At 40.1% G+C, this 24,147-nt stretch overlaps 1 protein-coding gene across 1 annotated transcript in view; it reads left to right on the top strand.

Annotated features, from left to right (window-relative positions):
* Nucleotides 1-1,075: 1,075 nt before the first annotated feature.
* SYCP2L (synaptonemal complex protein 2 like) overlaps nt 1,076-24,147 on the top strand; it is a 67,757-nt gene continuing 44,685 nt past the window's right edge. The window contains exons 1-14 of the mRNA XM_068558138.1: nt 1,076-1,091; nt 2,411-2,479; nt 4,117-4,254; nt 4,349-4,468; nt 7,332-7,436; nt 7,844-7,868; nt 12,414-12,499; nt 12,610-12,698; nt 14,434-14,468; nt 15,599-15,741; nt 17,765-17,817; nt 18,449-18,494; nt 20,646-20,738; nt 20,838-20,898. Of these exons, the coding sequence (XP_068414239.1) occupies nt 1,083-1,091; nt 2,411-2,479; nt 4,117-4,254; nt 4,349-4,468; nt 7,332-7,436; nt 7,844-7,868; nt 12,414-12,499; nt 12,610-12,698; nt 14,434-14,468; nt 15,599-15,741; nt 17,765-17,817; nt 18,449-18,494; nt 20,646-20,738; nt 20,838-20,898 (1,072 nt within the window). The 5' untranslated portion in view covers nt 1,076-1,082. The remainder of the gene's footprint in view (nt 1,092-2,410; nt 2,480-4,116; nt 4,255-4,348; nt 4,469-7,331; nt 7,437-7,843; nt 7,869-12,413; nt 12,500-12,609; nt 12,699-14,433; nt 14,469-15,598; nt 15,742-17,764; nt 17,818-18,448; nt 18,495-20,645; nt 20,739-20,837; nt 20,899-24,147) is intronic.

Here is a 24,147-nt window from a genome sequence, read left to right as displayed (position 1 = left end):
TTTGTTTGTTTTTGTTTTTTAATCTCTGTCCCTTTTTTTTAATATACACTTTTTTATATTTATTTATTTATTTAATTTACGGCTGTGTTGGGTCCTCGCCTCTGCGCGAGGGCCCTCTCCAGTTGTGGCAAGCGGGGGCCACTCTTCATCGCGGTGCGCGGGCCCCCCACTATCGCGGCCTCCCCTGTTGCGGAGCACAGGCTCCAGACGCGCAGGCTCAGTAATTGTGGCTCACGGGCCCAGCCGCTCCGCAGCACGTGGGATCTTCCCGGACCAGGGCTCGAACCCGTGTCCCCTGCATTGGCAGGCAGACACTCAACCACTGCGCCAGCAGGGAAGCCCCCTGCTTGCTTGTTTTTTAAAAGAAAACTCCAGCCCAACTTATTTTTGCCACCCCTGTTCACATAACAGACAACCTATCAGCCTAAACCGGGCCATAAGTACACATTCTTGTTGGGTTAAAGGAAGTGGGCAGAAAACAAGCAGACTGGATGAAAATGTTTGTTTTTATTTTATTTTGACTGAGCACACCGGGGTATGTATTAAAACAAAACAAAACACTTCTTTTGTGATATCAGGAATAAGGTCACAATTTCGGGGACAAATCTGGTTCCTATGGGGAAAGTTCGGTTTCCGTCTGTAGCCGTATCAATGGATCACAGTCAGCTCTACCAGCCGTTAAAGGTGGAGAGAAAGCAGCCGGCTTCCGCACGGGGGACGCCTATCAGTTCAGCATTTCGCCGACATGTTTACATCCTTTAAGTAATCGCTTTTCCTAAGGTGTGTGTGCGTGCGCCCAGGTGGCCTGACCTTGATTGCTAGTTAACTCGCGAGCGTTTCTCGCTTCTCAAACACCGGACTTGAGTAGATTTTCAGGGGCGGGTTTATTAGTCAGCGTTCCGGGGAAGCTTGGCATCCGGGAGCCGCGGGCTCCCCGGGCTCTCGCCGCAGCGCATCCCCGCCCGCTCGGGCCTCGGACGGCGGAAGCGCGGGGGCTGAGAGCGGCGCAGCGGCGGGGCGTGCGCCCTGGTCCGGGTGTGCGCGCTGGGGCGCGTGCGCGGCGGCCGGCCGGGAGCCTCGGGATGCGGGAGGTGAGTGACCTCGAGCGGAGCCGGGCACCCGTCGAACCCCGGCCTTCTCTCCGCCGCACGAGGCGGGCGCCAGGGCGCGCGTCCGTCGGCCTCTGGGCTCGGAGCCTCGCTTGCTCGCCCGGAGACCCGGCGCCGGCTGCAATCCCCGGCCGCCGCCGGGGGAAGAGCTCTGCGGGGGCTCTTGGGGCGCTTCACGTCCTTAGGTTTGCTTGGAGTTTATTGGCAGCTTTCAGTGAGTGCATGAGGCGGGGTAGAAACATCTGGTCCCTCGCTAGTAAAGCGTTCGGAGAAGGGGGAACTGGAGTATTAACGTTTGAAGGCAACGAGATGGTTCTTTTTTAAGCTGCTCGGGACGTTTTCCCAGCCCGTTTTCTCCCTCGCCGAGTAGAAAGTGCAATGACGTTAACCCACCCGGGGCCCCAGGTCTACGGTCCCAAGCGCTGGGACCCGCCGCCCAGGGATTGGGGTCGCGGGGTGGGAGGTGGATTGGTACCGTTACTGCTCCTACTTTTCAGCATTCACTTTACTGAATACACTGCTAGTGGGGAAAAAAAACAAATATGGATTTTGGTCTTTGAATTCATCCTGTTTTTCATATTTATAATAATGATGGTATTATTGTAAAATATGCTGACATTTAAGGATCGTGGTCAAGTACATATAGGACCGTTAGCCCAAGCTAGATTTTTTTTTTTAAACCTCTTTGGAAGAGGTTAATGAAATTTTTTAAAATTATTCTTTGATTGTTGGGATGAAGTGAGCAGATGAGATGCTGTTATTTTAGCATGTTTGTGAAAACGAGGTTGGTAGATCCAGGGATTACTTCTTGAAGAAAACGTGTAACAACCCATTACTCAATGTTTTGTAAATTTTCTTGTTGTTGCTGTTCAGTCCTTGAAGTTTCAGTTTTAAGTCCTAGAGTCACATTTAAAATTCATATAAGTCAGGAACATAAAGCTTAAACTCATGACTGACCTTGAAACGCACTCTGAAAAACTTTATTTTACAAGCTCTCATTCTAAAAACCGCTCATTAATTCAGTCTTTTTTATAGTTGCCATTATAGAGTTTAAATTTATTTGTTGTGATCATTTATTACAATGATGTTAGCTTCTTGTGATAGTTTGTATTCGTCAGAGGCAGTGTTAAAGAAGGTTGGATAAAGCTTTTGGTTTTTTTTTAAAGTAGTGTCTTAGATCTATAATCAGTGGCATGAATGAACAAAAAGCTTTGTTCAGGAAAACAATATGAACCTTTATTTTAAAACTTAATGCATTTCTTTGAAATAAAATTTTAAAAAATATCTCTTTTTGTACACAGGAGAAGGAAGTTCCTTTGCAGCCTGTTCAGGAAAAGGATGGGAGTGGCGTGGCACAGGATGCTTTCTATGTAAAGATCAAGTTTGTGTTCTTTGTGTGTGTGCTGTCTCTAGTTCTGTGTTTCCTGGGCTATCAGCATACTTTTTCCTCCAGTTGCTCAACAAGAGGCAGAAGAATCCTCTTCTCCTACTTCCCTAATCTCTCACATCCAGTTTATTACCACGTCTTGTCAATTTTGCCTTTGATTACCCTACTAATATCCTAATCTACTTTGTACCTAGCACTGTTCTAGGTGGAGGCAGATAGTATTGAACAAAACAGACACGATTCTTGCTTTCATAGAGCTTTCAGCCTGGCAGAGAGTCAGAGACAGATTAGGAACCAAAGTAAGGTGGTAGGAAGAAAAGGAGCAGGGTGTTGTGATGGAGAATAATTGCAGGAGGAGGGAGGCACTTGACTAACTTTAGGTCCTGGAAGACCTACTTGAAAAGATGATACTGAAGCTGACATCTGAGGGGTGACAAGGAGCCAGAATGGTAAGTGGTGGGGAGAAGCAGTCGAGGCATAGAACAGCCAGTGCAAAGGCCCTGAGGCAAGGAAGAGCTTGACTTATTCTAGGACTCAGCAGGGCAGTCAGGCAGGAGAAGCTGGCAGAGATCAAATCGTGCAGAGCCTTGCAGACCAAGGCAAAGGGTTTGGATTTGTTCTGAGTATAGAGAAGCCAGGCAGAGTTTTAAGTAGGAAGAAGCCTGAATTGCTGAGTCAGAGAATTTGAGTGTGACTCTCAGCTGGGTGATCTCATACAGCCTTGCTATTATTATCCCCAGATAAAGAGTCTAACCACTAGATTGGTGGTGGGGATTAAATAACATCTACAGAACACTTAACCCACTTGTCTCAAAAAAGCTTACTATATGGCAACTTAAAAAATCTGTTTAAATGTTTAGTTTCAAATGCTGTCTCATTATTTAAATCAATACTAAGAAAAAGTGGAATTTCAGGCTGTATGTCGTAAAATGACTCCTTATTAAAAGAATATTGTAATTTAGCCTGTAGAATTGGACTGCATTTTAAAAATCTTTTATAGCACAGATATTTAAGAATGTATCTGTTATTCAAATATATATATATATATATATATATATATACACATACACACTTAGAAATAGGTCTTAACAAGCTTTCAGGCAGAGAAGTTCAATTTCATTCATCATGGCAATTTGCGTATTTATCAATTGCCTTTAACTGTAGTTATTACTGTTGAATTCATTTTCTTCTATTATGATCATTTATGTAACTTAATAAGTGATAATAGGCTTGAATTTTATAGTGTTTAGAATTTCCAACATTACGGAGGATAAAGTCTCTTTACCCACAGATACCTGTAATTCAGGTGTAGTTTTCCTTAAGTCAGCGGTTCTCAAAGTTTAGCATGATGAGAATCACCTGACGGGCCCTGCGCCCAGAGTTTGACTCCTAACAAGTCCCCAGGTGATGCCCCTGCTGCCGGTGGTCTAGGAACCACACTTTGCCAACTACTGTCTTCAGACAACAAAATCATTGTCTGCATGGTTACTGTTCAAGATATAACTCTCTATACTTACCTTCTATTTCTGCACTGAATTATTATTGATAATGATAGAAATATTACTGTGAAATAAATGTTCTTGGGGAAAAATAGTAATTTTCATACTATCAACTTTCCAGCTTCAGTCACTTATTACTAATGCATTCCATGATGAAGGATTTCAGAAAATAAAAGAATATTTTCCACAGAGAGAACGCCACGTTCCTCAAAAATATAATAATCTTTTGTTACACCATCTTGACAGATCAATAAATAAGGCAAGTGAGTTGTTTTGTTTTTTTTGGTTTGTAACCAGAATGCCAATGTGTAACTATATGTAAGGTTTTTAACTCAGTGTGGTCTAATCCCAAGGCGCTGGATAAAAATGAATTTCAGTGTGTTTCACTGTTGCTGAGATGTGTTCAGCGATTCTTCATTGATGGCCTCAGAGAAGATGAGCCTTTGCTAATTCAGCAGGGACTGATCCCAAAGATAAGTGTCATCTTTTCATTTTGTATGGGTTTGGGTAACTTAAAGAACTAGAGAGGATTCAGTTGCCTAGTTTGGTATTTTATGTTCCTTTGAAATCAAATTTGAAAAGGAATCGGTACCAGTGCCTGTTGCCTACGTCCAATCAAAAATTAAGTTCCACATATGTTTCCTGATGTATGGGGTGGGCAGGGCACTTTGGGGAGTGTACAGGAATAAGTCGGACACAGCCCTCTCCTCCCTTCGACAAGCCATTGCAGTAATAGTATGTTTTTTATTAGTGAATTTGGAGACATAGGATGGAGAGAGTGGACTGTTACACACCCCCCTATAACTATGTTAAACTTTATCAACAAGATTGGACCTGGATAAATTATCAAATACTTCCCCTAGCCACAGCCCACTTTCCAACTTTCTAAAATCCTAGTTGAGTCTGAAAAAAATGCCAAAATACTTTTTGCTTATTCTAAGTCACCCCAGTTACGCAATTCTGACCTGTTCTTAATTAATCAGGAGGTAACATCACGCGTGCCTTAATAATGGCATCTGGAAGCAAAGCGGAGTTTGCAAAGTCTCTTGCTGCATTTCTCTTTTTTTCATGATAAGATTTGCAGCCCTGTGATTGATTATTGGTGAGAACATGAGGGCAGAAGGGTGGTCTGGCTGCCATTAAATCTCTGATTTACCCCCTGGACTTTGGTACCTGAAGTTTATCAAGATCAGGTTGGGCCAAGGAGATGTCTCTGTCCTTTTTCACTTTAAAATGCCTCTAATTATGGGGCTGCCCCTCCATGGGGGAGAGAGAGTAAACTCCAGGCTTTCCTAACTTCTCTCAGGAACTTTAAAAGTGTTTGCGGCTAGGGTAGGGGGTGGGTGGGAGTGTAAATCTCAGGGCTATATTTATGCAAGCCGTGTATATTTCATTTTGAATTATATATTTCATTTAGCCCCATCTAACTCCCTGATACACTTACTCAGGCAGATAACAGGAAGCAGGGAAAAAGAGCAAGAACTCCAAAGGAAATGGGGCAGGGATGTCCCAGGGGTACTTTGGGGCTTTAAGCTGATTTGGGGGAATGAATTGGGATCTGCTCCAAACTGAAATTCCTATTGAGACTTAAGAATGCCATCCCAAGGTTGAAAGTGTCAGATCAAGTCTCCACTGGAATTTTGAAACCAAATAGTAATTTCCACATCCCACTGGAATTCTAGCTGGTGATGGAAATGCCATAGCCATAATTTAAACACATTCTAAAGCATGTACTATTAATTCATGTAGGTTTTGGCCAAGGAGAATAGATTGATATTATCAAAGTGGATGGGATACTAGATTTTACACTTCTAAAGCCCACTGTGTTTGCAGGCTCAACATGAAGTGTGCTGGGAAGTTATTCTCCACAGAATAAGAATTTCCTACAGAAAGGAACATATTTGGCCCTGTACTTGAAGATGCAGAAAGATTAACTTGTCCTTTACCATATGCTTAATGAGTAACAGCTATTGCATCTGTCAGTAACCATCTGGCTTCTGGTAATGACGCAGCTGTGAGGGCAGCTGGTGTATAGCTTACCATGTATGATCACGACACATAAATGGCTTCAGAGTGACCTCCTAGTCCAAGTCTTGATCAAGTAATGTGGCATTTCCCCCACTTCTCTGAATCTATACTCAGCCAATGTATTTTGGTGGGCTAGGAGGGGGACACGATTTGGGGGCATAAATAGAATAGTGACAAAAATGTATTTAAAAGCATAGAATTTTGAGTATGAACATGGGGAGGGAGAAAATGTCACCCTAGTGGTGAGTTTTGCTGTGTAGAGGGACATTTCTTCCCTCGGGCTGTTGGAGAAAGGTTTGCTTCAGGAGATGGATGATTCAATCAAATGCAAATATTTGTCTGACTTGAGATAAAAGAAACATTGCCTAGTGACTTCCGAACCTTGCTGTACCTTAGAATCACCTGGAGAGCTTTAACGAGATGCACTGCGTGGGTCCCATCACCAGAGATTCTGATTTTCTGGATCCACGACGGGTCCCATGCATCAGGGCGTTTCACAGCTCCCCAGGTTTTCCTAACGTGCAGCCAAGACGGAGAGCTGATGGCTTTGTCCATGGTCTTCAGCTGGTACCTTGGGTTCCTGGCTCTAAGTGGACAAAGTTTCCAAGGCCCCACTCCTATAAGAGTTACTCATCACGAACTCATGTCACTAACTTCTTGGTCAACTGATGACTTCTAACTAGGATTTTTTCTTTTCTTTTTTTGGTAAGAGTGACTAGCCTCAGCATAAAACGGTCCAAAGATGGCCTTTGCTTTGTGAATAAGTATGTTCTAGGAAGGTTTATGTAAGTTAATTTTAAATCACACTAGTTCTAGCAATGTAATATGAACTTGGATATATGTTCCTATGGGGAAAAAATCTCCAGTTAGCTGGAAGCTTTTGACAAAAGGAAGGTGGCCAGGCCTGAGGCATGTGTACTGTACTAGCATACTTCTGGAGCACTTTCTAAAATCTGCATGTCCTTTGATATTTGATGACTTGTTTTCTACAGCCTCCCAGGTAACAGGAATTTCTCCTGTGTTGACAAGGCTCATTTATCTCTTAACCACGCACTGCCCCCTTTACAAGCCTTTCTGGTGTTGATTATCCTGGCAAAGTCTCCAGTTCTGGCTGGTATCTGAGAACTTGTTGCAACTCTGTAGCAGTCTGATTCCATTCTGGAGTGTTCTAGATGGGGGCCTCAGAATCAGGCCTAAGTGAAATGGAAAAGGGTCTTTAAAATTATAGAACTCTGTTGTGAAATTTTATCGAATGAGCAGTAGCTATTCAGTCACAGAGGTTGCATCAGTGTTTCTTCTCTTGTGTACATGGTTTCCTGGTTTGAAAGAACAACAGGATTTCTGACCATGACAGACCTAGCCTCGGACACATCTCTGATTAATGTGACAGAAGACTTTTTTGACACAGCCATGGTAAGGATGAGGTTGGATGCTTTACTGAGCAGATACCATTGGTAATTTGTAGGAATCTTCAAGTTGTTCATAAAACTTGTGTTTTTCTAAGATGTGGGTTTTTCTAAAAGACTCTCATATTTTATTATTAGAAATATTATATGAAATAGTAACAAATGTATATAAACAATGTTATAGAAACATGAGGTGATTTATTTTCAAATATATTATTCACCTGATTGGAGGTGATAGGCTGATTTTAATAAAGTAATTGAAAGTCAAATAGGATTTCTCTAAATTTTTTTTCTACTGTAGTTAAAGTCAACTCCTGCCCGTTAGAGAATTATCAGCATTAACACATTAATGTTATAGTTTATAATGCTTTTTAAAAATAATACGAGCTTTACTTTTTTCTTTCTTTTTATTAGATTATTTCCAGAAGTAGTAGGAAAGGTAAGTGTATTATTTACTACTAATTGGCTGTTTACCTTTCATTAATAGAATATTCCTGTTTAGAGAAAAGAATATTTATCTAAATGATATATAAAAGTGAAGTGGGTTTAACTATTATATTTGCATGAATTGGCCATCTTATGGTTAGTCAGATTGTGATGCCAAAATGAATTTTGTTGTAAAGTGTGTCTCATTTGCCTGCGGTGCATCTTTACTGAGCTGCTCCTGCCACCGTTTGGCCATTTAGCTCCAATCAGGGATGGAGACCCACTTTCACCATTCCAAAACAGCCAAAGTTAGCTATTACTGATTTAACTTGGAGCCAATTCTCATGCCTTTCTCTGTCTTTAAAGAGCTCAAAAAGTAGATAATTTGGAGGTTAGGGCAATGATGATGTTCAATGTGGCTCATGTTAAAGGTAACCCAACAAACACTTTGAATTATGAAACTGTGGATTCAAAGATGCACAAATCGGGGCCATCTTAAAATGCGTATGTCTGTTCCCTATTGTCCCTCTTTTTATTTTTCTTTTGAAAAGCTGTTATTAAATTGACACTACATTCTACAGTGGATGGTACCTCGTAAATTGAGGACATTTAGAGCTAGAAGCTTAAGTGTGCATGGTGCTTGGTTGATTTTTAGAAAGAGGTCTCCATAATCTAAGTCAGCAGATCCAAATACTTGCAAGTCAGTTTTTTCTGAACTTCATAAGTGATAGTTCCTGCCTCTAAAGTTGGTTGATAAAATACCCAGTGGTAAAAACTACTTTGAATTTTGTAACTTTTAAAAGTAAACTTTTATTGATTTACAACAGTGTGTGTACACTGCATATTTGGAAAGAAATACATATGAGAGAGATCTGTTGAGCCTATAGCTGTTGCTTGGACCACTTAATAGGTTCATATAGTCCCTGCAATCACTCCATTGTCCCAAATGGAGGAAACACTGCTCTAGGTGACTGCATTAGTCAGCTCACGCTGCCATAACAAAATACTATGGGCTGAGTGGCTTCAACAACAGAAACTTATTTTCTCACAGTTCCTGGCTTGCAGACAGCCACCTTCTTGCTGTGTCTTCACACGGGTAGAGAGTAAGCCACTCTCTGGCATCCTATAAAGACACTAATCTCATTATGAGGGCCTCACCCTCATGACCTCACCTTACTGTATGTGTTTCATTTTAATGATTCCTTTGTTTTGTGCTTTGCTATATGGATTATATTTTCTTTCACTATTTGCTCCTCTCTAGTGATTTGAATGGCTTATGTCCTAGTTTTATTCTTCTGGTTGTTACTCTTAATTTGATTATCAACATCAACATGAGAGTGCCAAAATGATAGCACCTATTTCTTCTTTATGTATGGCAAAGAATTCAACATGTTTTTATTCCTCCTCCATTTTCTACCCAGATTTATTTAATTTAATCCAGGGTTTTAGTCCTGTATTTTATATATATATATATATATATACGTGTATATATATATATATATATATATATATATATATATATATATATATACACGTATATATATATATATATGTCTTTGTAAATAGTATTTGCTCTTTGCCTTGTATTGCAATCTTATTTACAGTAGTTATTTAGGGCTCACTACCAGCTTGTTTATGGCCTGATGTTCTCATTCTTGAGTTCTTTATTCTGCTTTGTCTCCATCTGCTGTAATACATTTTGAAGAGGTTATTAGGGTATGTGGGTGGAACATGGTCAGTGCTTTTTATCATTTAAGAGTGTTCTTGTGGCTTTTATCCAATATAACTCTTGCTTTGCAGAGTCCAGAGTCTCCACCTCAAAACTGTTTCACTGCCTTATATTGAGTGTTGTGAGCACATGTGCACATGGGTTGTTTTATGTGGTTCTTCATGAGTTGTTTTGAAATCAGATCTTACTTTAGCTTGGGAAATTTTATTCTTTGATAATTTTATCAGAGCAGGGCTTCTCAACTTTGGCAATATTGGCATTTGGGTCGGGTTGGATAAATCTTTGTTTGGGGGGGGCTGTCCTATACATTATAGAATGTTTAACAGCATCCCTGGCCTTTACCCACTAGACGTCAGTAGCAGTCCCTGCTACTCCCCCAGTTGTGACAACATCTCCAAATATTGCAAGAGCGCCGTAGGAGAGCAAAAATCACCTCCAGTTGAAAACTGATGAGTTAAAGTGCTTTCAGTATATGTAACAGGATATCTAGTTCAAACAGCCTTAAGAGATAAAGATGACTTAATTTGCTCAAGGAACTAAAAAGTCAGAGACAGGAAGTTTCAGGAACAGTTTGGCTGTAGCTAGGCTCTGTTTCCTGCAGTTCTTTCTATTCTGCCTCCTCCGAGTCTTGTCTCTGAGCTCAAGTTGGTCTCCCTTAGTGCTTGCAAGATGGCGGCCAGCAACCAGAGCCGTGCTTCCTGGGGGAGAAACGTTCACTTTCCTCAACCGGCAGAAGAAAGCCCTAGCTTGGCTCTGCTGTGTCCCCCCACCTCCACCCCCTTAATGAACCGATCACTGTGAAAAGATGAATGGGATGCCCCTGCATAGTTTAAGCCAATGAGGATCCACCCCTGGAGCTAGTTAGTCCCACCCAAGAGCATAATTGTTACATCAGAGAGGAGGTGGGAAAGGATGATTACAGTTACTCTTTCTATTCTCTTCTCTTTCTAAGATTATCTATTATTCATCCATTGCATCTTTTTTTTGTCTTCACATCTTTTTCCCACTCGTTTTTTCCTGTGTATTTTGAGAGCAATTGCTACATTTTTCTTGGAAGCCAATGCTTTAACTAATTCTGCTCTCATTGCTTCCACTGTGGACTTCAATTCTGCTCTCACATCTTTGCTTCCTTGAAACCCGTGGGTGGTGGTGATCTACCTCTGCTCTCAGATTCATTTCTCTCTGCCTTCCTCTCTCTCTACTTTGCAGAGGACAATTTCCTAGGCTTTTTAACCAACTGGTTGCCTGCCAGGTTTAGCCAATGGCAGGAAATTGGAGGTAGGAAGGACATTTCTCCCGCTCCCTTCTGCTGAGGTGCTATCTCTGGGAAGTGACTGCATAGTTCCTGTGACTCTGGCTTATTTGTGGCTACAGCATTTGCTAGGTGACCTTCGTTCCCGGGATCTGGTAATACCACTTCTTCCCCATGGCTTTCCAGGGATGTATAGGGGGTGGTAGTGGCTACCTATGTTTTTGTAACTAATTCCCTGTATTAGATTCTCTCAGATTGAAATATCTAGAATGGCTTAGATTTTCATATTACATATTTCTTTCTCATTTACTTCTGTGTTCATCTTATACTGTTGCCTTCTCTTACAAATCTAATTTTTTATTTCATAGAATTCACATTCTTTTGAGTTTTGAGATGATAAATCAGATGCTTTTGATTTGGCTTCCCAGCTTTTCTATCTTTTATTTCCTGAAGTAAGCATTTTTCAAAAAGTCACTTTTTTGCTACCTCTTAACTTATGCTCCTTCCTTTTTCATAGGGCTATGTTTGTTAGTTTCTCTTTACTACTCTTTAAGTGAAAAGGTCGAATGACATCTGACACTTGCTGGTTAACAGAGTGCATAAATGTCTCTAGGGTCCCCTGCTGTCCACCTGGGTCACCTGGGCTCTGTTACAATCTCTCTCTCAAGTTTTAAGCCGGCAGGCAAGTTTTTGGCTCAGCCCTTGGCCATATTTCTTGTTTCCAGAAATCATTCAACAGTATCAATGTGGCTTTTTTGGACTGAAGAGGGATCTTTTTAAAATTTCTACTCCCTGATTTGGATTCCCACAATTTCATGAGTTATATGGGGATTAAAAAGTATGCAATGTGTGGTTAAAAGAAAAAAAATTCACATATCCAAATTGCACCTCTGAACCTATCAAAGTAATGTTAGGACTTTACCATGAGTTTTTGCAGTGTACACTACCACTGTCATATCTAAACACAATGTGCATAAATGAAATAATAATAGTTTATTAATTTAATAAACTTAAATTATTATAAAATAAAGTTTAATAATATTTATTAAGTTTAATAAGCATAAAGCATTACCACATACCTTGTTTTGTTACTACGTTCTGACATAAGTAGCCATTGAAGTTTCTATGATTAAGCTATTTAACAAAGACCAACGCTTTACTTAAAAATTCTTGCTTCTGTTAGCATAAGACCATTATAAAATTTTTATTTCTATAAAATACACAAATGTAAGAAATGCACAGAAACAGCGGAAAAGTGTGTGCAGGAGCTGCCCTTGTACATTGTTCGTTCTGGACAAAAAAGTAGCTTTGCCTGAGATGCAGTGATCACAGACAGTCACACTTTGCACGTGCTGCTGCTGTTCACCTCAGTGGGCGTCTATGCCATGCAAATCGATGGTGGCCCGGGGGTTTCTAGATCTTGAAGCAGGCTGTGATTTGTCCCTTGCTCAGACTACATCATTTCTGAAATGTTTACTGCCCATGGCTGTTCAGCCTTTGCCTCTTCCTGCTGTGTAGGAGTCCTTTCCTTATTCTTTTTTAGCATCAGTTTGATTCTTTGAAAATTCTGCTTTCAGGGAAAAGTCAGATGTTGGGTTCCTTCATATTTACCTTAGGATTTCTGGTGACAGAAGAGAGTGTAAATCGTTTGATCCAGCGGGAGGTGAGTTGCAAATAGTGCTGGTAGCAGTTGCCCTGGACCCCGTGGAGAAGCTCGTGCCCAGGTCTCCGTTTTGTTTCTTCCTCGTGAAAACCTTCCCCAACTCCCAACAGGCACTGAGGAACTTGAACTGCATTCTGCAAGCTGTACCTCGGGAAGAGAGAAAACAACTCGTCTTGTCGGAAGGCTCGTGTCGTCTTATGTACGTGACCTTGACCCGATTAGGTGGTGACGTAAGGGCAAAATCTCTCCGGGGTTGTACCACCTCAGTCTTTGTTCTCCTTGGGTGTTTGGGGTTGTTCGGTTGTTTTTTTTTTTTCTTCCCCATCAAATTTGTGCGGTGAAATGCTTTCTCAGGCTATAGATTATTTTTCATTGTGAATGTGAACTGGATTAGTGACTCATGGGAGAATGTTAAGAGTACAGACTGTGGTGCCAGACTTCAGGCTTCAAATCCTAGTTTGGCCACTTATGCTGGTTGCTCCTCTAGAGCACAGTCTTAGCTCACTACACCTCAGTCTGCTCATCTGTAAAATGGAGTCAACTTTAACACTGATCAATAGAGTTATTGTACAGGTTGAATCAGGCGATCCATTGAAAGCCATTAGCACATTACCTGGTAGAGAGCAAATGCTCAAAGGTTACCAGCTATTACCTATACCAACAGGGCATGTATTGCTTTTCAAGGGATGGATTTTGGGGTTTTTGGTGACCCACTCACAATTATGTAGTTCCTGGGACATAGAAATTTGGAGAGAAGGTTGTAATGTGTGACCATGGGAAAAGCAACACCAGCACCCTGTTTTGAAATCTGAACCTAAACCTGTGACTGTGTGCTGACCACCAGCCAGCATCGGTGACATCACTGTGGCACTCTATCATTCTAGGGACATGCAGCCATGACTAGCAAGAGGCAGGGTGACCCAATTTATCATAGTGTAGACCTGAAAGACGGGATTGGTGAGCATGGAGCTCATCATGTTTGTCCGTTTAATTTGTCTTTGCAGGATGCAGTGTTTTCTCTTAATTTTTCCTACAAAATATTCATTGATTAGATTAGTTAATCATTACCCTTAGTGGTGTACTTAGATCTGGAGAGAAGCCGACCTGATGTTTTCTCCTAAGTTTTCAAACTAATGCTGTGGTCCTGCCTTGAGTGTTTGAGTGTTCTAGTCTAGTTCTTGAGTGTTCTGCACTTCAAGTCAAATGTAAAATCTGCAAACATAAAAGTAAGCAGAACTCTCATTGGTGCTGTTCTAAGGCTTCTATTTAATTGTGACAGATCAATCCATTTATTATGAGAAACTGAACTACTACAAGATTTCTTAAATCCATTCTTTAACGTGAGAGTTATTTCAGATATTAAAAAATCAACATCAACACTTGTTAGCATTTAACTGAAATTCTTAAGTGAATATGCAATATGGGAGTCTGTGTTAGTTACAATAATGTGATAACTTAATCCCATTACATCTCTAACTTAAACTTATCAGTTTTTAAAATAAGTTCCAAAAGCTTATAGGAAAGACCCACAGCACCTACTGTATCATTTCTTCCAGGTGTCAAACTATGTTAAAAAAAAAAAAAAAAAGAGGGTATGCATCCACACAGGCTGGTGAGGTGACTGTAAAATTCCAGGATCTTAGCATTTGATGAATCCTCAGAGATCATCAAATTATAATTCACTTTACAGAGGAAGAAATAGAACCTCAGAATGTATAGTAGCTCTAGCTTCTTTGTAAAAAGTATATGTAAGTCATTAATATATAAACTTGACAATTTTTCCATAAAAATGTATTTGTGACGTTGAGGAAATTTTGACAATGAATTTGAAATACTTTCAAAAATATACATCTTGGATTAAAATTTTAATGCCAATATAGTAGAGTTTTACTTATGTTCATCTCAGTAAAATGAAATTTATCTAAATGTTTCAGGAAAGACCTTGCAAGGACAATCTTGACTGTGGGTGGTAAGAAGTATTAAGAATTTTAAATGTTAGAATGTTAAATATTGGACATTGGGGGTTTTATGAGCATCTTGGAACTATGGGGAATAAGTTATGGTCAAATTAAAAATAGAAGTTAAGATTTTTGTATTTAATTTATGATGAAAGCGTTAAGCATGCTAAAACCATAAAGAATAATTAATGAATATTCCTTTACTCACCAATGAGCGTAGTCAAATTTGATCCTTTTTCCACATTTGCTTCAAATCCTTTTTTAAATAAATCAGAGTTACAGGTAAAGCCCCTGTGTCCAGACCCCCTTCCAATTCCCCTCGCCATTTGTAGAGGTAATCCTTTGACTTGGATTTGTTTTTCATTTTCAAGAATATTTTTGTACTTTTATTCTGTGTATTCACAAGCAACATACATTATTGTTTTTGCAAATTTAAGTTTGCATATCCAGCTGCAACCTGCTTTTTACCTTTAAAATTGTTTGAAATCTAAACATGTCGATATGTGTAGTTTTGTTTATCTGCTGTGAAATACTACAGTTTCTTAGGATTTTATTTTTATAGACGTATTTAAGGCTGGATAAAGCTGCTTTTTAAACAATTGAGGTATAGTTGATGTATAATATTATATGAGTTACAGGTATACGATATAGTGATTCACAATTTTTAAAGGTTATACTCAATTTACAGTTACTATAAAATATTTGCTGTATTCCCCACGTTGTACAATATATCCTTGTAGCTTATTTTATACCTAATACTTTGTGCCTCTTACTCCCCTACTTCTATCTTGCCCCTCCCCCCTTCCCTCTGGTAACCACTAGCTTGTTCTATCTGTGAGTCTTGGACAAAGTTGCTTTTGATGAATGTTTTAATATATCTAAAATATAAATTGCAGAAATATCATTTTTTAAAAATTTGTTGTATACTGACCTATCATTTGGATTTTCCCCTAATATTTCTTACAGATGAATTTAAATGATTATAATTGCTCCAGGATATGTCTTGCTGCTTATAACTATAAGACACAATGCTAGTCTTCTAAGATGGACCTTCTTAGAGCAAATGCTGATCTGTGGAACTCATTTTTTCTTTTGCTTTGTGCCCAGAATTATCCATGTCTGCCGTATTTTTAATCTCTAGATTATGACCAGCAGGTGGCTCTTTGTGAAGCATTGTGTAGACTGACCATGAGAAAATCAAGGGAAAACTTTGTCCATCAGTGGTTTGAAGATGATACCATTGCTGAGGCTTTCAAAGAAATTAAGGATCGAGAATTTGAGACGGTGAGATTCTTGATCATGAAAATTCCACTTAATCAATATTTATGAAGCATCCTTTCAGCGCCTTCCTGTATGTTGGGCTCAGGGGAGGATTTTTGTCTTAAATGTGACTACGTCACCATTCTTAAACTTCCTGTTTCCCACTTACGTGAAATAACTTGAGGGTAATAGAAACAGAATATTTGTGGACCAGATACCAGCATACAGTTAGGACATCTTTACAGGAAACTTAGCCTGGAGACAGAACTGTGTGAGTTTGATGGATCCAGTCAGAGACAATGTCATGGAGCGGGAAGTGATTTTCAACAAACCTTGAAGGGTAGGGAGAGTTGGAGAAGAAAAGAATGTGCATTTCAGCCTTGCAGAGAGCAGCTGGCATGATGACAGGAGGCTGAAGCTGGCATGGGTGCTCTGGTGGCAGAGGAGTATTATGGGGTGCTTGTGTTGTGAGCCCTCCAGCCTTCACAGTTTGGAAGAACAATAATTTTTGGTGTCTTCCATGCAACCCAGCCTCACTGTGATTATGTCCTCAAGTAGCACAGACGTAGTTTATGGCTTTGCTGTATACTCACCTTTATCCTAAAATAGCTAAAATGTTTTCCCTCTCCTTTAAAAAAGTTCTTAAAATGAGGGTGATTCTGTAGGAAAAGCTAAAATTATTCGTAACAGTGCTCATGTTGAACAAAGCCTTTCTGGTCAAAACTGCTGAGCACTTGGGATTTTATTAAATCCGAACCTACAAATATATTATTAAATATGTTAAATTTGACTTTAAGCCCGTTGCCAGATCTGCAGTAGTTGTTTAGCCGGGATGCAGTTTGATCTAAATGGGAATACCATGAGTCGGGTTTGGGTCCCACCTCCCCGACTGATGTGATGTATACATTTTGACAAAGTAGTTGACTTTTGTTTTTTTAAAAAAATTTTAATTGAAATGTAGTTGATGTACAATCTTATATGTTACAGGTGTACAGTATAGTGATTCACAATTTTTAGAGGTTATAGTTCCATTTATAGTTATTATAAAATACTGGGTATATATTCCCTGTGTTGTGCAATATGTCCTTGGAGCTGATAGTTGACTCATGAAGCCTGAGTGTTCTCATCTGTAAAATGGGAATAAAACCAACTTCAGAATTGTGAGAATTAAATGAGAGAAACTAAAAGTGCCTGCGATGTTGTAGACACTCCAGTATTAGTTTCCTTTCCCCTCTGTGCGATTCTCTCATCTGCAGGGAAATTAGGGGAACGTAAGACAAAAGTAATTATCCTCTGTCTCAAATCACTTCCCCCCTAGAGCCGTCAGCTTCTTAGTGGAACTGCTTTTAGATGAAAGTTCACATTAATGTCCGTTTAGTGCTGAATCTAGACACGGCGTGTGAGGACTGTTTGACTACAACAGACCGTCCTTGCTAACAAAAGGGATAAAAGTCTGGATCAGTATCTCTTTGGTTTTAGAAATTTGGGGGTAACAGTTTGCCTCCCTGGTCGCTGTTGGTTGGGAGAACTATAAACGTATTCTTTATTCTTAGAACCTTTAGCGGGAGAGAGATTCCAGGAAGGAGCAGGTTAGAGAACTCCTGATAAGGAAAATCTACAGTGGTTAAATACACCAGGATAAACCCCAAATTGATAAGTTTCATGGGTTTGTGGTTGGCTTGTGCTGGGGAGATGGCAGGGAGATGGATGCCCTGTGGGTTAGTCAAATATTACAATCCAGGTCATCAGTAAGAGGTATTTCTCTTGCTTGTTCCTGCACATAAAACTTCTGGAGACCTAAGCATTCCTCAGCTGCAAGTCTCATGGCTGGGGGTTCAGAACATGAGTCTGGAGCCTCCTGTTTGTGACACAAAGTATTATTTTAGTTATCGTAATTAATAATGAATCCTTGTGAAGCCTTGTGATGTCACTGGATCCTGGAAATGTAGTAGCAAACACTGGCCTCTACATGCTGCAAAGGGTAGTATAGAAATTAAATATCTTGATTTTTTTTTTAACAAAAAAGTTTGCATTATTTACTTTGAAGGATTGTAGACGGTTTCTCAATCACCTAAATGACAGACTTGGTGACCAAAGAAGGTAAGACGTTTCTCTGAGCTTTACTTTATTGACTAATTCTATTCTGAAAATGTCTAATATTAAAAAAAAATCTAGGATCTGTTTTAGGAGAGAATGTAGGATACAGAGTTTACTGAGCATTACTAAGTTATCCATTGAGTAGAAACCTCAGAAGATTAGACGCATTCTGCCTAGTGATTCGTTCGTGTGTGTTTAAAAATGATTTCTCTCGGTCTTTAACATATTTATTTGTGATTTGGAACAGTTGTAACTTTATATCCTCCAGGGAGATTTTATGAAGAATGATTTCCTATAGATCTGAGGTTACTAGGGAAAGACATATTATGGACAGTTAAGTCCTTGATGAGAAAATATTGACCAAATTCACTCCTTTCGTTAGGACTCTTGCCAAGCAGCTGGGTTGAGGTATATATAGTACCAGAAAACCTGGCTTTTGTAGACTGCCAGATGGAGATTTGAATTCTGCCCATGGTAGATCTCCATTTGTAGGTTTGAGAGCCCCTTTCATACTTTGTACCAAGGGACATAATGGCGTACCTAGTTATACATGCTTGTTTATAGAACATCCGTAGGTCGTGTGTGCGATCCGTCCATATTTTATTTCACTTTTTAATTGTGAGGTGTTTTGCAGGGTCTGTTCATTTCCATGCATTGCTGCTTTTGCTGATGAGCATGAGGTATGTTTGTCTCTCTTTCAGGGGCTGTGAGGGTGGGGGGTGTATAGTGAAACCCATAGGTAGGTTTACATCAGGCCAAATGGCTCTTGCTACACAGAAGGGCTTTTTTAAAAAAGGAAACTTGCTTCTCCTCTTAGGCCTCAACTCTGAAGCTTATTATTGAAGAGCCCTAGTGTTACTTCTACATAAAGGAATTATAGGGTTTATACTGCGTTCATGAGGTCAGTTACAGGAACCTTGCCTTATTTTATCCTATTGATGAACAACATTATTCACGCCTGGATTGGAGGGAGTAGGGCAAGTCCATTGCTTCTTTCCACCCAGTAGATGCTTCCCACTCTATCCCCAGCAGTTAGGGTCACTCTCCTTTCTCTAGATCATTCTGCCTTGTACTTTATAGTCCAAAATTGAACAGTCTCTTTTCACCCCCTTCTTTGGTTTCTAGAGGCACAAGGTCCGTCATGTAAAAGTGCCCCAACTTGCAGCATCTCAATGTCCGGGTAAACTTTTCAAAGGTCTCTGAACCTGGACTGTGCTGAGGTTTCCTGGATCGTGTCTCTAGAATGTTCTAGTTAACCATTTCATTGTTTTGGGTTGAGGGCCCCCTTCTTGGCCTCTGTGAGCTGAGCCGTTAGCTCACGACTACATTATACATTCTTTCTCTCTAGAACTGATTTTGGTAGCCTGATTCCTGTATTTCAAGTCTGTTTTTCTTTCTGGTTGTCTGAGGATTCCAATCTCTGCTTGCTTCTTCTTTCTAGGACTTCTAAATTTCCATCAGCTTCAGTAGGGGTCCTTACACTGGCTTCCCGTGACATAGACTTGTGTTAAAACCTTTGTTCGTATAGACGCCAAGGGGAGAAGGGGGTGGGTGGTGGTGGTGGTGTGATGAATTGGGAGATTGGGATTGACATGTATACACTAATATGTATAAAACAGATAACTAATAAGAACCTGCTGTATAAAAAATAAAATAAAATTCAAAAAAAAAACCCTTTGTTCAACTCTATAGCTGTTAAAAAGTAGACACGTATGATGGAACAATGGCCAAGAAATGCTATTTACTGGAAAACAAGTGGAAGAATAGTTAAGTCTAGTGTTTGTCCCATTGTTGAGGAATAAAAACTTTGTATATACTTCCTGAGTATGTCTAGAACACATCTGGGAAGAAGCAAAGGCATTGTTAATGGTTCCCACGGAAAGGTACCTATGGGAATTTGAGGGACAGAGAAGGAGATGTTTACTCTTTCTATTAGCATCATATTGTTTGAATCTGTCTTTCCTTTTTTTCTTTCCGTCTTTCTTTCCTTCCTTCTTTCTTTCTTTAAGAGCATATGTTTATTTTATAATACAGTCATTTCTTGGTACCCATGGGGGACTGGTTCCAGGACCCCTGGTGGATACCAAAATCTGCGGATATTCAAGTCCCTTATATAAAATGGCTTAGTATTTGCATATAATGTACACACATCCTCCCACGTACTTTAAATCATCTCTAGGTTACATCTGATACCTAACACAATGTAAATGCTATGCAAATAGTTGTCAGTACAATGTAAATGCTATGTAAATAATTGCCAGCATATGGCAAAATCAAGGTTTGCTTTTTAGAACTTTCTGGAATTCTTTTTCCTAAATATTTTCAATCCACATTTGGTTGAATCTTTGGATTCGGAACCCGTGGATACAGAGGGCTGACTGTAATCAATTAAAATGAAGATAATTTGAAATTTTCAGGTCTTAGCCTTATTCTAACATATGGTAAGTTAGATGGCAAGTCACCATTTATATTTGATCAGAGTACCTCCTTTGCTAGAAGTTTCTATCCATAGGCAGTGTGGATTGTTACTGCTTTAACATAGAGCAGTTTTCTCGGTGATTCGCACCAGAAAAAAAAAGTTTGTGTGGTTAGAGTTATCTGACACATTTAAACATCTATTAAATTGCTAAGTATAGTAGGGTTTTTCCAGAAATAGATTGGTTATATAAAATTGAAACCTTCCTCCTATTTTGCAGAAATGAGTAAGGCAATAGACGGTGACCCTATAACCTTAAAGTAGGGTTGTTCTCGGAAAAGCAGTTCTGTTTTTAATGGAGTAATTTTCATTTGACCCTTTCATATGATATTAATGCTGAAATTATATCTTACAGATGAGAAAACCTGCAGATGAAAAATTAGAGAAATTTTGGATTGATTTCAACCTAGGAACTCAGAGTGTAACTTTTTATATAAACAACCCTGAGGTAATCATGTTCGATTCCTGTTTAGACCTAAGTGCGTAGAGAGTGTTTATATCCAAGTATGTGTTATGTGCTCATGAATTTCACTTATTTTTTTCCAAGAGCGCTTTATGGGACTCAGTAAGACTTTTGAAGGAAGCAATGATTAATTTCAGCATAATAGGTAAGATGTTAATTCTAAACTACCCCGCATTTAGTCCTGAGTATTGTTTCTGTTTACAGTTGCAGTGTATGTTTAGTTAATTCCCGAGCAGACTTTGCTTGCACTTGACATGGAGGGGAGGTGGTGAGTGCTGTGGACAGAAGGCTGTGCTCAGGGCAAAAGATTAGTGAGTCCTCCACTCTGTAACTTTGGGGTTCCATGACTTGCCTGATTTTGTCGTTGTAAAAATGATTATGGTTCCTCAACAAACTGAAAATATCATCACCATATGATCCAGCAGTTTCACTTCTGGATATATATCCAGAAGAATCGAAAGCAGGACTCGAAGAGAATTGCATACGAACGTTCACTGCAGCCTATTCACAAGAGTCAAGAGGTAGAAGCAGGGACTTCCCTGGTGGCGCAGTGGTTAAGACTCCGCACTCCCAATGGAGGGGGCCTGGGTTCCATCCCTGGTCAGGGAACTAGATCCCACATGCATGCCGCAACTAAGGAGCCCGCCTGCTGCAACTAAGACCTGGTGCAACCAAAAAAAAAAAAAAAAAAAAAAGAGGTAGAAGCAACCCAAGTGTCCATCGACAGATGAATGGATAAAGCAAATGTGATCTGTACCCACAATGGACTATTATTTAGCTTTAAAAAGGAAGGGCATTCTGACACTTGCTACAACATAGATGAACTTTGAGGACATCATGCTAAGTGGAAAAAGCTAGTCACAAAAAGGCAAATACTGTATGATTCCACTTACATGAGGTATCTAAAGTAGTCAAATTGATAGAGACAGAAAGTAGAATGATGGTTAGTTACCAGGGGCTGCAGGGAAGGGGAAATGGGGAGTTGTTTAATGGGTACAGAGTTTCAGATTTGCAAGATGAAAAGGTTCTGGAGATCTCTTGTACAACGATGTGAATATACTTAGCACTACTGAACTCTGCACTTAACATTTACCTTGTCAACCATCTTTATGTTTTGTACCACCATTTTTTATTTTTATTTTTTTTGTAATTTTATTATTTTATTTTATTTTATTTTTAAAAATTTATTTATTTTATTTATTTATTTTTGGCTGCATTGGGTCTTTGTTGCTGTGTGCAGGCTTTCTCTAGTTGTGGCGAGCAGGGACTGCTCTTCGTTGCGGTGCGTGGGCTTCTCATTGCGGTGGCTTCTCTTGTTGCGGAGCACAGGCTCTAGGCACGTGGGCTTCAGTAGTTGTGGCCTGGACCAGAGCTCAAACCCGTGTCCCCTGCATTGGCAGGAGGATTCTTAACCACTGTGCCACCAGGGAAGTCCTGTACCACCATTTTTAAAAATGGTTATAGTACCTGCCCTCCCTTTCCCACATATTTATACTAATAATTGGGTATGTACAAACTATTTAAATATCAGCCCTCTGACTCCCCCTTCTTTTTTTAAAAAAAATTAATTAATTAATTAATTTTTATTTTTGGCTGCATTGGGTCTTCGTTGCTGCACGCAGGCTTCTCATTGTGGTGGCTTCTCGTTGTGGAGCATGGGCTCTAGGTGCACGGACTTCAGTAGTTGTGGCTTGCTGGCTTCAGTAGTTGTGGCTCGTGGGCTCTAGAGCGCAGGCTCAGTAGTTGTGGCGCACGGGCTTAGTTGCTTTGCGGCATGTGGGATCTTCCCGGACCAGGGATCGAATCCATATCGCCTGCATTGGCAGGCAGATTCTTCACCATTGCACCACCAGGGAAGCCCTGACTCCCCCTTCTTAAATCTCCATCATTCACCTTTCTTCTCCTCTTGGTAGGTAGAGTTGAGGGGCATGGAGTCAGGAGTGATCCTTTTCTGGGTGGGTAGAAGTAAGGTATTGGTCCAGTTCAGTATTTCAGATATAGTCACACTTGACCAGGATTCCTGAATTGGGTCTTTTAAAAAATAAAGGGGGCTTCCCTGGTGGCGCAGTGGTTGAGAATCTGCCTGCCAATGCAGGGGACACGGGTTCGAGCCCTGGTCTGGGAAGATCCCACATGCCACGGAGCAGCTGGGCCTGTGAGCCACAATTACTGAGCCTGCGCGTCTGGAGCCTGTGCTCCGCAACAAGAGAGGCCGCGATAGTGAGAGGCCCACGCACCGCGATGAAGAGTGGCCCCCACTTGCCACAACTAGAGAAAGCCCTCGCACAGAAACGAAGACCCAACACAGCCATAAATAAATAAATTAATTAATTAATTTTTTTAAAAAAAGGGATGTTTTGAAAATAACTCAATACACATAATCATTTTTTAAGTAATTGGCTTTACTAAAGAGTTAAAACTAAATACTATGCAATTATGTGGATTTTATACTACTTTTCACAAAGGATTTAGGGCAGTTTGCATATTTATAACAAAATAATAGAAATGGAAAATTGGAACCACAAACAAGAATAAAAATGTCTATCACGAAGGTTGATCTGGCCACCATGGAGATTCAAATTTGGTGCTTAGCGCTTCCCTGGTGGTGCAGTGGTTAAGAATCCGCCTGCCAGTGCAGGGGACATGGGTTTGCACCCTGGTCCGGGAAGATCCTACATGCCATGGAGCAACTAAGCCCGTGCGCCACAACTACTGAGCCTGCGCTCTAGAGCCTGCGAGCCACAACTACTGAGCTCACCTGCCGCAACTACTGAAGCCCACGCGCCTAGAGCCTGTGCTCCACAACGAGAAGCCCACACACTGCAACAAAGAGTAGCCCCCCTCTCCGCAACTAGAGAAAGCCCGTGTGTAGCAACGAAGGCCCATGCAGCCAAGAAGAAAATAAATTTAAAGAAAAGAAAAGAAAATTGTACAATTAAAAAAAAAACAACAAAAAACAAATTTGGTGCTTAGCTTCCTGAAAGCCAGGGTGAAAAGTATAATGGATAACATGATTCTCATCATACAAGTCCTGGAAAGAACAAATCCATCCTTCCTGGCCTTGAACTCTTAACTGACGGTTCTCCCATGGGACTACTTAGGGTAAGGTAATCCTTCCTCAGCCCTGAGCGTTCCTTGCTGGAATTTCTTGTGTACATAAGTTAACTTCGGTGTTTTGTTAAAGGGTAATTTTTGAAAAGGTAAAATCATGACCCGCATACAAATATAAAATAAATGTGGGTAAAAGATTTCATTAATTAATGAGCAAATTAATAAGATGTAATAACCAGGAGAATACAAAGAATCACAGATATAAGCAATGCTGAAATTAATTTACAAATACATGTACGACTAGATTGTTGCATTCCACAGACACAATTAATTTGAATTTATA

Source organism: Eschrichtius robustus, chromosome 12, assembly GCF_028021215.1.
Source record: "Eschrichtius robustus isolate mEscRob2 chromosome 12, mEscRob2.pri, whole genome shotgun sequence".
NCBI lineage: Eukaryota > Metazoa > Chordata > Mammalia > Artiodactyla > Eschrichtiidae > Eschrichtius > Eschrichtius robustus.
The sequence above is the reverse complement of the archived record's forward strand: the minus strand, read 5'-3'. Positions and strand labels throughout refer to the sequence as shown.